Below are 13,234 nucleotides of genomic sequence, written 5' to 3'. Positions count from 1 at the left end.
GACATACCCCAGAAGCTAGTGCTGTACAATATAGACTGATAAAAACCTTCAGTAATCTTTCAGCTGTTTGTAAAATTTAAATCATTTGGCTTCCGTGGATTTTAACTGCAAAACAAAGAAACCGAATCTCAACATTTTATCACTGGCTAAGCTCAGTGTGTGAAGCCAGTAACACTGAATGTTTATTGTTTTCCAGAGGAAAAGGGAAAAATATATGGATACCAAATGATAAGGGTAAAATACATGCAGGATATTCAGATTTTTTTATTGGATAATAATAATAATAATAATGAGGGAATCCTGTGTGTGTTTCCAATTGAACGTTGGCTTAATGCACTGAATGCATGTGCTGCAGCAGTTTATAGTAGCCATTTACAGATGAAATGGGGCTGTAAAAACTTGGGGAAAGACAGTTGGACTGAGTCCTATACCTCGGTTTATAGGCCCTCATTAGCACACAATATGTTGCTGGAAACTATGACGTGAAAAAGGCCGTGTACTTCCTTTAAAACAGCATTTAAGGATACATGAGGTATCGCTATAACAGGACATAATCATTTCAAACAAAGTCTCATGTGAGACCTATCCCTGCAACTCTCTCAGGGAGATTCAGGGAATTTTTATGAAATCATTCCTGAAAGATCCTCAGTTTAGCAGCACCTGTGAGAGCCTCTGGTTTTCTTGTGCCTATAGAAAAACTCCACACATCAGCAACGTTTCTGCTTCTGCTGTCAATTGAGCCATAATGTTATCTATGGGATGTTCTCGGGGCTCATAATGTGAGCATGAAGAATTAGAAAGTGAGCACTTAGTTTGTACCCGAGGCTGTTTTGGCCTTCAAAGCTGAACTCATATCTCATCCTTTATTTAACACAGACTAATGGATTCTGCTGAATGCACCGTCAGGCTGAGACACTGCTTGCTGATGCTTGTTATTTTTCAAATAACAGGGAAAATTTGAACTGCTGCCTGAGGAGACATTAGCACAGAGTGCTCCTGCATTTTTAACTGTGATGGTTTTGTATATCTAATTGGTCAGATTAAAGATAATTGCAGAGAAGAACCTCGCATTGGTTTGTTAATTGTTTTAATGATCTTTTTAAAGTTTGCATTTGGGTTTATAATGAAACTTTAAACCTAAAAGACCATAACAAGTTAGGCCATTTCAACATTTTGGGAAAATCTTTAGTGGCTTTCTTGGAGAATGGAGAAGATGGAAGCCACTCTTAATGAGCAGCAGATGGTTACATTAACATAAACTGCATTAGTAAAAAAGTGTCTGCCCTAGTGTAACAAAATCCACCTCTTGGCACTGCTAAAGGTCATTGACATGTACAGTAAATTTTAGCAGGACTAATATCACTGCTTCCATCTGAATTAAGAAGGTAAATAACAGCCAGCTGCACATTTGATTAACTGATCGTCAACCAATATGACCACTTGCCACTCAGACAATATGACCACTCAGCATGTCTGCACAACACCTCTCATACATTCCTCATAATGTCAGCATGGTGGTGGAGGGGTGATGATTTGGCTTGTTTTATAACCACAGGACCTGGACACTTTGCAGTGGCAATCTGAGGCCATCTGTCCGGTAGCAAAAAGTTGACTGAAAATGGGTCATGCAACAGGACAATGATCTCAAGCACAGTAGCAAATCTATAACAGAATTGCTGAAAGAGAAAAGAATCGTAGGCCTGCAGAGTGTCATGAGGGTACAGGAACAAAACTAAATGTAAAAAACGTTTGCTTTTAGAAAAAGTTTGCTAGTCTCTGTGTACAGAGACTTTTCAGTGCAAATATGAGCCTTTTATACACATGAAAGAAGAAATACAGTCATTATGATAAAAAATTTCTTGAGTTTTAATATTGATTATTATATATGGCTTTTTTAACCCTCAGAAAGAACTAAGCTAACCCTCCCTGTTTTTATGCTAGGCTAAGCTAACCATCTCCTGGCACTAGCTGATCCCTTTGCCTCTCTCACTATCAGCAAGAAAGCAAATAAGCCAGTTTCCCAAAATGTCAAACTCTTTGACATTTTGGGAAATAGCAAATTAAAAATAACCTTTTCACAAATGAGGGAAGAACAATTTTGGGATGTTTAAAGCCTCTACCTAAAAATGAAAATTGGTCAAGCCCTGAAGGCATGTTAGCATAAAATTAGCAGAATAATATTTTGTAATTAAACTTGACTCAGCAGCGGTAATGGACCACTCAGCAGGACCTTTACGATATCCCAAAAAGCTGCACAAAACCAGAGGATATTTTACTTTTATTCCTCAGTCCTAAACGTTTTGGTTTTATGGTTAACCCCACAGTCAGAAAGTCGAGTCAGTCAGTCCTTTAGCAAAAATCGTTAATTTTAGCTGCAGCTGAATTCTTTTTAATTTCTTTGTCTATATGCAATAATCTGTTTGTCAGTTTTATTATTCTTTACATCCACAGTAAGGAATGATTACAGTTCTTTGGTTTCTTTCAGTGAATGTAAAAATGAGGCCTTGTTTTAAAAAAAGGCCGCCAGTCAGGAAACAGCAGGAGTGAGAGAGCCGATTTTCCTCAGTGTGGTTTTAACATTACTCTTAAAGCTGCTGTATTTGGAAAACCAGTTTGGATAATAATGTTTGTGGATGGTCCTTCCATTACAAGGGAAACAGATAAAAAACTAAAATAAAATAAACATAGAGCTACAAAAAAAACAGCGTAAACCTGAGCCAGCAGGGAATCAGGCTGCTGTGTCTCTTTGCTTGCACTCAGTTAAAATCCTGTGAATTGAATCCTGTGAAACAGTATTTTTATATATTATAAAAATATTATTTTATTATAAATTATTAATAAAGAAGCATTACTTTTGCTTGTTTGGTATGACACCCAGTTATGATCTGCTAAAAGAGATTTATGTACTTGCAAATTAGCCTTTTTTCTTTTTTAATCGCCCTGCAGCTTAAGTGCTACCACAAACGCTACCGCAGCCCATGCCGAGATGTGATCTTCCGGGTACAATTCCACACCTGCGCTGTTCACGACCTGGGGATTGTCTTTGGGAAAGATGAGCTAGATGACACATTCAAAGGTAAGACTTGCAACTCTGAAATACTACTGACAACAGCATTATAATGCTCCTGCAAACAATGAACTTATACCTATTAGTAAGTAAAACCTGAACATCTGAATGGGCGTATAATCTTTAAAAACTGCACGTGTTTTCTAGTGTAACAATATATGCATCTTTAGATAAAAAGAGAAAACTCTCTCTATTTATTTTTTAATTTTTTTCTTTGCAGATGATAGATTTCCAGAATATGGAAAAGTGGAGTTTATTTTCTCCTTTGGACCAGAGAAAATACATGGTAAGGATCAATGTGTTGGGTCTTATGGCCATACTAAGCATTTTCCATAACCATACTACACTCTTATACATAATTGGCATGACTGAGAAAATTAGCTCACTCTTATACGCCCCATACAACAGTGACTCCACTGAACTGTAAATGGAACCATCCATCTCTCTTCTAGTGCTTATCTAATTCTGGGTTGCGTTGGGGCTGGTGCCTATTCCACCTGTCAAAGGGTGCAACGTGGGGTACAATTCGGACAGGTTGCCAGACTGTTGTTAGTCCAGCTCAGCTCAGCAGAGTTTTACTTATATTGTTTTAATTTACAATAACTGTCACCTTGCCTCAAGATGCAGATCCTTCAGTGTTAGAGAGAAAACTCCAACAACATGATGATCCTTGAGGAACAGTAACTTGGTGACAGTGGGAAGAAAACAAATCCCTGGTAACAGGAAGAAACCTCCAGCAGAAACAGGCTCACCAAAGAGCAACCACCAGACCAGTCCATCTTCCATGTGTAGTTTACGGTTTCAGGTAGAAAAGTGAGACAGGATGATAGCATGCAGCAAAAGAATCCAGCCAGGTTTAAAGAAAAAAAGAAAAAAAAAAAAAAGCTTGTCAGTTTAGCGCAGGGTCTTGAATGTAATCGAATAGGGAAAACAATTATCTCAATATGAATTCTGAATCTCAATTTTTTTTCCTTGATTCTGATAAAAAAAAATAGCTTTTCCCTTTTCCGGATGTAAAGACATTCACATTTTCTGCTCTGCCTCTTTGTACTTCTGGTCAAGGTGTGGACCACCTGGAGAACGGGCCGAGTGTCTCAGTCGACTACAACACTCAAGATCCCCTGATCCGCTGGGACTCCTACGAAAACTTCAATCAGAACTGCGAGGACACCACAGAAGGTGAAAATGGTAGGAATGCTTATCCTTCAAACTTTACCATGTAGAATTCAGGTGTTACAATGCATCAGATCCACTGACTCTTTATAGATGTGCCATATGATAGTTCTCAGTCAGATTTCATGTGAGATTTATGGAATAATTTTCTTACACAATTTTCTAATTTATTTTTAACTGTGTGGATTATTGAAGTCATGGACTAAATCATGTGCCGAACCCACCGTACAGATACAGAGGACACATTCAGATCTTTTCCATTCAGACATTTTGCCCTACAAAACTTTGCCCTACAAATACCAAAAAATAACCCCAAAATTGCATTACCAAGTTTTTAGGTTGTAAATGTAAATGTTGGATTGTATTTTGAAAGGAAGGAGAGGCATCGCTACCGCTGAATTCATTTGTGGTGAAATTATCACCACAGAGAAACCGAGGGCCCCTTGGGACCGAACTCAACTGATTTCCAGAGCACAGTGTGAGACATTCCTTGGTTCAGCCACAGGCATGGACAGAAGCTTCCTTTTGAGGGAGCCGTGGTCACTCTGTGACCAAAGTGCTGCTTTCTATGCCACCCAAAAAAGGAAGCAATGTTACGCCCTTAGAAACAGCACCGTTAGATGGGTTTGTCTCGGATTTAACAAACAACAAAAAACCCCAAGAACACCAAGTCCTTCAAAGAGAGGAGGAACCATCCAGCTTGTTATCTGTTGGGGTCCCAGTTAAAGCAGAACGATGTGGAGCAACATATGCTTCCATGCATGTGGTGTCTTTTTCAAAGAAGCCCTTGCATACTTCAGCAAGACAATACCAAATCACTTTCTGCATGTTTTAAATAGCAGGGCTCAGCTGTAAGCAATATTATTCCAATGTGGAAGCGTTTAAGAGACATAGCAACTTAACCAGGAAGCGGAAGACCATGTAAAGGTATAGAGTGGAGTCACCACATGCCGAGGAACATCATCGTGTATAAAAGTCACCAACATTCTGCTGACTCAGAATGTAGGTTAGTAGTTCAAAATCTTCTCTTTCATTAATATCAGCATAAAAACTGTTTCCGGGAGCTTCGTGGCAGCTCCTGTAGGTGTACTGTGTAGGCGGGCCAGAACTTCTGTCCATGTGGTGTGTAACAAAAGCAGGTCCTGGACTGCTGAACAGCCACAATCCAATCTTGAGCAATAATAGCAGAGCATTTGGCTGTCGGAACTACAGCACATGGTCTCCACAGTTCTAAAACTCTAACTTAGTGTGGTTAAAAGAAGAAACATGTTGCTGGAATCAAATTCAAAATTACCATATATATTTAAAAAATCCTAAAAAAAAAAAAAAAAAAAAGATCTTTTACTTTTAACTAACATTTTATACAACATTCCAGCATTTTTTTATTAGCTGCCCAAATAGTTAAAGGCCAGAGGTCAATTGGCTTCCTTCTATCACTGCTCATAAAGTGTCTACCCAACACTTGGCGGCAGCTTGAAATAGGCCCTACTAAAATAGAACAGGTGTAAATCTCCGCTCACTCTGTTTCAGTGAAGGTGTGTGTGTAAATTATCTGTGTGTCCAGACCAGTCCGGTCCAAGCCGTCTGTCTCATCTTGCCTTCTGTCATCTGATGATGATACTGTGGTCAAATCTGAATTAGAATTTAATGAGATCACAGACTCGCGCGCATGATATAAGTAAGCATCTGCACATGTGGAACACACACACACCCACACGTTGTTTTTTTAGCCACTCGAGTTTGAAGTAGTCGATAAGACTTCAAAGGTGATCCCTTAATAGCCTTTTGTGCTGTGACTACTCGGCCAGCACCGTCAGACTGATGCACGGTTTCAAATGAGCTCAGTGTGGAAATAGCTTTTAAAGAAAAAAAATAATTCGCAGACTAGATAGGAAAAAGTGTTTCCAATAAATCAAAGTGTTTCCACTGTTTTTTGGCTTCACACTTGTTGGTGCTGAAAAGGCAATTAACTCCTTTGAAAGAGTGACTTTTAGAGCCGAAGGGAAAAATAGCTCTGGATTTACATCTCCACGAGTCTTAGAAAGAAAAAGAGTTGTTGTTGGGTTTGCACGCTGTCGGGATCACTGCTGGGAAAGCACAAGGCTACTTGCATGAACCCTTAGCTTATTAGGGCACTACATAAAGCTTCAAATTATAGGGCTGATGTTTTGCTGGGATCAACTTTGGGTAAGTGGTGTCTCTGTGGCTGTTAGTTTCCAAAGATTGATGTTGACTTTTATTATGTTTATTGCATAAAAACAGTTTCAGCTGCTGTGGGTTAGTTTTAGCTCAGGGATTCTTGTCATGCCTGCACCTTGCATCAGCAGAACAAGCAACATCCAAAACAACACTTACACAACTGACTATACACAACTATAACATTACATGCACTCAAAAGCCCGATTTAGACATGAGTAGTATTACCTGTAGACCTCTAATACTTTGTAATAAAGTCAACGGTCATCTGTGGTATTACTCCCATGCAAATTCCTGTGCTAGCCTACAGCACTGTGACTTCAGTTTTTCCTTCTTTCGTTATTTATTCCCTTAGTTATGCAGTGTTATAGAGGTGTGTGGTAAATGAGAGTTTGGACAGGACACAGTTTGTGTTGCTTCATAGCCTAGTAAAAAAAGTATGGTCAAATATTAGAAAGGCAGTCTCTCATCGGATGATGAGTTTGGACAGCATGCATGTCAATAACTAAGGTACATTTTGCCTTCTTTCAGTGGTTCAGCCCATGCAAATGAGCCAGTCAAATTTCAGTCATGGTGGAATAAGTTCTGAGTCTCCTGGTTATATTTCTTGAATTATTCTCATTTACAGCCCCATATTTTATTCCTGGAACCTGCTAAAGTGGCTTTGAATAATTCAAATGCACCCTCAGTTTATCTTTGCTCTACAGCAAGCCATTCAAACTCCTCTCCCTTCCACGACACATTCCTTTGAGCCAGCTTCCTTTCGATTGGCTGCTCCTTGCAAAACAGAAGGTTTTAACAGCAGATGGGTGAAGCTGCTGTGCATGCAGAGCTGCGAAGACCACACTGGGGTTTATCTATTCTCAACCATCGCTAAGATCCAAGAAAAGATGAGAAAAACTTTTAATCTTACACTTTGACCCCTTCATTCAGGTCATCATGAGCTCTCAGCCACAGCTTTGTTTGTGTGAATGTCTCCTGGTGTTCACGATTAGGTAAAATATAGTCAGAGAAGTCAAACAGCGCAACCTAAATCAGACTGAGAGACGGTGCATTGCAGGGCATGTCAGAAGTGACTTTTTTTAGCTGCATCACAATGATTCATTAGCTCATTCATTAGCTGTCTGGCTAACATATCACGAGTATTGTCCAACCCAGGGAGACTTGATACTTTACTTTTTGGATTTTTTTCCTCATTGCTTGAATTCTTTGCAAGCTTGTTGCTCTGCAACGGTCTCGTTACTTCAGGAATCTGTGTGAGGAGCCGATGTGCAGCACAGCCTGAACTCTCAGCTTCAGTGAAGGCTGGATTGTATTGTTTATTTATTTTTGTACTGAGTCCTTTGCGGTGTGACGGACGTTGTGTGTTTTTTTTTGTTTTTTTTTGTTTACTCTTATGTACTCATCTCCTCAGTTGGCCAACCCTGCTATATTTCTGAAATAACTGGAAAGAGAAGGAGGAAGAGATGACTGATAAGGAGAAAAAGAAATCGTGAGAGATGTATCTAGAGAAAAAATTGCAGAGGCTGAAGAGAGATATTTTTTTACGAGACAGTTAAAAAAACAGTTTATTAAGTAAAGTGTTGGATGAAAAGTTGTTGGAATAGAGGGATTCCAGTGTGATTAGGGTTTGCCTCAGAAAAACGTTTTGCATATATTCCGCTAGGCTTGTGAGCCGCAGTTCAGTCATTTGGTCCAAACTTTGGCCCTTTTAGTCTTCACTTTCCCTCTCCCCCCATGTCCTCTGAGGAGTCGGAGGAGTTAAGGGCAGGACTCTTCAGCTCAACTGTGAAGCTCTTTTGTGCACACATTCACAGGAGGAGGAGTGACAGAGAATGTCAGTGTGGGTTTGTGCACGCTGCTGCTTAGCAGAGAGACTTTCTAAGAGTTACACAGTGAATTTGTGTCCGGTGCTTCTTCAATTTCCCTTCACCGTGACGCCTTTTTTCAAGCGTTGATAGCTGTTGAAGAGTTCAGCCGCGAACCTGTGTGCAGTTTGCTCTTCGGGTGACTCCGGAGTGAAACGTTGTCACTAATTCAGCAGTTTGACGTCTCTCACATGTGAGTAACGTGGAAATTTGAAGGCAATCACAGATTTGATTTTCACAGTTCCTGACGATACTTATTGCCCTCAGGTTATATATTATCCAAACACTTGACCATGTGACCTATTTGTTAATGTTTCTTAGTTCTTCAGCTTCACAAGGAAACTTATGTTTCGATGTTTAATCTTTTACAAATGCTTTTATTCCACAACAACAGAAAGTTGTGTGTTTTTAGGCTCTCCATTTATGGAATTTATGAATGATTCCTACTGGGAGAAATCATCATGGAACTTAAAAGAGGGGGAGATGAGCATCCTTGAAACAGATTTTCTCATTCTTCTCTGGTCAGTTACATTGTAGCGTTCCCACATCTCAGCAAAACTGTATGAGTGCAATAATGTCTCAAGATGAAGGGTGACACTACATGTTTTGCCTGGAAGCTTTGAGACACTATAGCAAATTCTAGAAACAAGAGGACTCAAGTGTCCTTGATTTGTCTGCAGAAGCGTGTTTTTCTGATGCTGTAATGTTGCACTTTATCCAGTGCCCAAATAAGCATTTCCCTGTATGCTTTGTACTTTCTCTGCTGGAGGTTAATGCTTCCTCCTTGATCCCATGCGCATTAGTCACAGGGAGAGACGTGTGTTCCCGGACCAACAGCTCGGAGTCCAGCAGAGGTGGATCGTGCCTGCGCTGTGGGCACAGACGATTTGTTAGTAACTTCTTATAGCAATAGAGAGGGCTTTATAGTTAAGTCTGTATTTGTGAGCCACAGACTGGGGCGGGGTGGGATTGGGAGAGTTACATAAGTCTGGTGGAAATGGAAGTTGATGCAACAGCATGATATCACTGCTATGAGACTATGTTTGGGCTCATACGGATGACTGGGATTCAAATGGTGTGTTGGCCAGGTGAGCAATAAATTAGCCCAGACTGTGACATGCAGCCGTTACTTGTTCTAAAAGAATGCAGTTTCTTCTTTTTGTTTTGTGGATAAATCAGAAAATAGAAAAGGACACTTCAAATTCCAGTCACATCTATTTTTTCAGTTTCTCTCAGCTCAAAGAAATACCTAAATATTAAAGGGACACTTCATCGCCAAAACAAATGAACAATTTCCCCCTCCCTTCATCCTACAGTGCCGTTTATCCGTCTAGAATATTTTGTTCTGAATTGTTCCTTGAAATGTACATGACATAAAGAAAAACTTTTCTTTATGTCATGTACATCCAGCTACAAAAAGAATCATAAAGCAAGCTACCAGCACTGCCCCGCACAGGGGGACACCATTAATGTCTGGCTAAAAAGCCTCCAGTCACAGGCTGGCACACGGTTCCTCCCGCAAAGTGTAACGGTTGACAGGTGTAGTCAGCAGAAAAAAAGTAGTTTCTGTGTGAATCTGTGGAATTTTTTTGGACAAACTGGATGTTTTCTGGTGGCTAAGAAATGAACTTAAAACAAATTTATTTTCTTGTCACTTTGATGACGGAAATTGCTGTTTAGTTCCACTGCACATTAAGAGTACACCATATATTTAAACAGATATCTGCAGAACTGGATAATTCACACTAAAATGATCAATTGTCCCTTTAATTCAAAAACTCAAATATCAGCGTCACAATTTTTCTTGCTTTTTTATTCTTTGGAATCACACATGATATTGCTGAAACCTTTATTAATCCTTGAACAGTTCTGGTCCTTCAGCAGCTCTAGAGACTTTCTAACATTGTGGCCCATATTTCCACCGGGTTGAATTCCCAAGTTTTCTTTCCTGCAGATGTTCTTATGGAAGCCAGGTTTTTCCAGATGAATTGTATTATAACTAAATGGAAATGAGACTAATGTGTACACGTCTTTGTAAAGTGCCCTAAATGCTATCGGTCTCAACAGCAGCTGTCCACCTCTTCTCATATCACTTGGCCTGAACATCTGCTTATGCCACATTTTAGCCACTCTAATGACCGTTTCCCTGATGCAAAATAAATAAATAAATCCAACTTCTCCATAAAAAATGTGATCTCATTCGAAGCACAGAGACAGTGTCAAACTGTGCAGAGGTCAAATCTCTGGCCTTTTGTGTTGGCAACAGGCTTCCACGCTATCAATCCCTCAGTCTGGTCCAAGGCTTTGGGCGGATTAGGCTGCTTTGACTCCAAACTTTGCACAGCTCCTATTGCGTAACAGCCAAGACAGAAAAATAAAGGCCTCTCTAGTTAAGACTGCACAGCACACAAATTGAGAACAAGTGCCTTGTGTTGTAGAGTGTCCCAGTTTGGACCCTGGCTACAGGGGGACAGGGACATCTGCTAGGTGACAGAGAGAGCATCGTGAGCTTAGGGTTTAGTTAAGATTTTTTGAATGCTTTATGTGCACTTAACTTAGAGGCTGAATCCCCACAGGAAAACCTCAGTTTATGTACTCTACGGCTATCCTGAGAGAGTGGATGCTGGTTTTCCATAATGTGTGGGAATGAATGACTGGTTTGTTAAGTCCGTATGGACACAGATTTAGTCCAGCTGTGGCCGGACACTCCTGTTCTCTCTCCATCTCCATCTTTACACAGCTGATCTGGCTAAAAGTGCCACTGAAGGTTCATGACATAATTAATCATGATCACTTTCCATAGACTCTTCTCACAGGGCCCTCTTTGTATCTGTCTTTTATCTGCTGTTGAGGTCTTTGCACTGTAAGTGAACACGCAGTAACACTCTCATCTTGGACATCTTGGACTCTTGTGGATGTCACATTTGAAATAGCTAATGTCGTGTCTAGAAGACTCCCCTCGTTCCCCAATGAACGTCGAATGCCCAGACCTGACATAGGTGATAGAATACCTGCTGCACACTCACAATGGTTCTATGTTCATCTCAAAGCAAACCTTTCTTTTAATCCAGTTCAGGAGAAAATAGGCGGAGCAGCACAAAATGTTTTCTTCTTTGATGCCACCTTCTTATTTACTGCATTACTTGCCTGGCACACTCTCCTGTGGGTCATGCTTTTCTCTTCTTTTGAGCCACAGAGGTGTAAAAGCACAGGAGATCTCACTTTCATTTCAGTTCCACTGGGAATAATTGGCCTCTCCTCTGCCTTATGATTTGACGCCTAAAGACAAGTCTATTCACTGACTTTTCCTGGTCTTTGTCAGAACACAATATTTTTCACTTCACCAGGGGGAAAAAGTGTTATATTAACATCAAGGAACTTCCACTCTTCTCATCTGAGTGCTATCAATAGTTTAGGATTCCTGAGGGGCAGATCTTGGCACAATCACTGTCTAGATTCAGTCCCTGATAGCAGTAGCTCAGATTTATGAGTTTTTACCAAAACAAAGCCAGAAAGGGAAGGAGCCAGTGAGGGACTGTGGCTTTGTTGCTGCTGCACTAAAGAATGGTTGTGTAGGTTGCCGACTGGCACGGATAGGAATGGCATTGGGGCACCACCGGGGGTGGGGGGAACTTTACAAGACTGTCCTATGTTGGTAATAATTTTAATAAACATGAGCACAAAACAGAGGAGGACACCATATAATGAGTTGAAACATGAACTTATTATTTATTCCTGCATATACAATTTGTACGTCCCTCACAATTTCCTGTTGTCCCACCGAGATAATTTTAACATACTTAAAGTTATAGAATATTCACAACATACTTCATACCATGTACATTATAACATACCATAATAGACCCATTTCTGTAATATACTTACATATCTATATTATTGCTAATATATATTGTAATATATCTATATCACTAAAGCACTTCTGGATGGATGCAAACTGCATTTCGTTGCCCTGTACCTGTGCATGTGCAATGACAATAAAGTTGAATTCTATTGACTTCTATTCTAATTACAGGGTTATTTGTAAATCAAAATCAATGAAAAAATTGAAAACTGGTATTTTTGCTGGGTAGTATGCTAAAGAAATACCACCAAAATAAAAAAGGTCATAATTTTATGGTAATTTTTTTTTTAAATGTAGGTGCCCTGCTTTTTCTCTTCTTGCTTCATGTCTTAAAAAGTAAAGAGCAACAGCAGTCACTTGGGACACTGTCACTATCACAATAAACTGAGGTTTGTTTGGTTTTTTGGGCCGAACGCACTTGAGAGTTTAACCCAATGTAAAATCATATTGACTCAGCTCTAATAGCAGGAAGTATCAGTTAGGAGCAAGACCGGTCTCTGTCTGAAGAATTTATGAGGATGGTGACTAAAACAAGAGCCTACAGGAGACGCTTTGAGGAAGATCTGCATAAACTATCAAGGCTTTAAGGCAAATATTGCGGTTCTGTCTTTGTAGTAAGTCCAGACCATGGGTATGAAGAGTTAGCTCATCAAAGCTTCTCTTCACCTCTGCAGTAAGATAGCTGCAGCCAGCTCATCAGACGCTCTCCTCATTTGGCCCTCAAGATTTTTCCTTTTGCAGCCCTACTGCTAACGACCGTTGATGACTTTTCCTGAGACACAGCTTCATCCAGGATGAAACATAATGCTCTGCGAGGATGAGCTGTTGGGCTGATTTATAGCTTGTGGCGTGCGTAGGTTATGGCTGTGCCTTTGGGTTTGTTTTTAGTAGTATTTGTGCTAAATATAGTTACTCTGTGTGACCAACATTGGCTACAGGTTACCGCACACCTGGATAGGGTGATAAGATGAATATTTTTTGATGCTAATGTACTTTATGTTTATCTTTGAAGTTTATTTTTGGAATACAAACATTAGTACCTGTAATCAGGACAGTGTTTGCCAGTCT

At 40.0% G+C, this 13,234-nt stretch overlaps 1 protein-coding gene across 16 annotated transcripts in view; it reads left to right on the top strand.

Annotated features, from left to right (window-relative positions):
• Window positions 1-13,234, top strand: part of tns1b (tensin 1b) — a 184,819-nt gene that overhangs the window by 144,927 nt on the left and 26,658 nt on the right. For 13 of the 16 annotated variants that reach the window (XM_014334657.2, XM_042222520.1, XM_042222518.1 and 10 more), the window contains 3 exons: window positions 2,947-3,076; window positions 3,288-3,353; window positions 4,124-4,255. In XM_014334657.2, the coding sequence (XP_014190143.1) occupies window positions 2,947-3,076; window positions 3,288-3,353; window positions 4,124-4,255 (328 nt within the window). The remainder of the gene's footprint in view (window positions 1-2,946; window positions 3,077-3,287; window positions 3,354-4,123; window positions 4,256-13,234) is intronic. The other 3 variants (XM_042222514.1, XM_042222513.1, XM_042222512.1) reach the window with 3 other exon arrangements.

This window comes from Haplochromis burtoni, unplaced genomic scaffold, assembly GCF_018398535.1.
Source record: "Haplochromis burtoni strain Fernald_Lab_line unplaced genomic scaffold, NCSU_Asbu1 Contig_87, whole genome shotgun sequence".
Taxonomy (NCBI): domain Eukaryota; kingdom Metazoa; phylum Chordata; class Actinopteri; order Cichliformes; family Cichlidae; genus Haplochromis; species Haplochromis burtoni.
The sequence above is the reverse complement of the archived record's forward strand: the minus strand, read 5'-3'. Positions and strand labels throughout refer to the sequence as shown.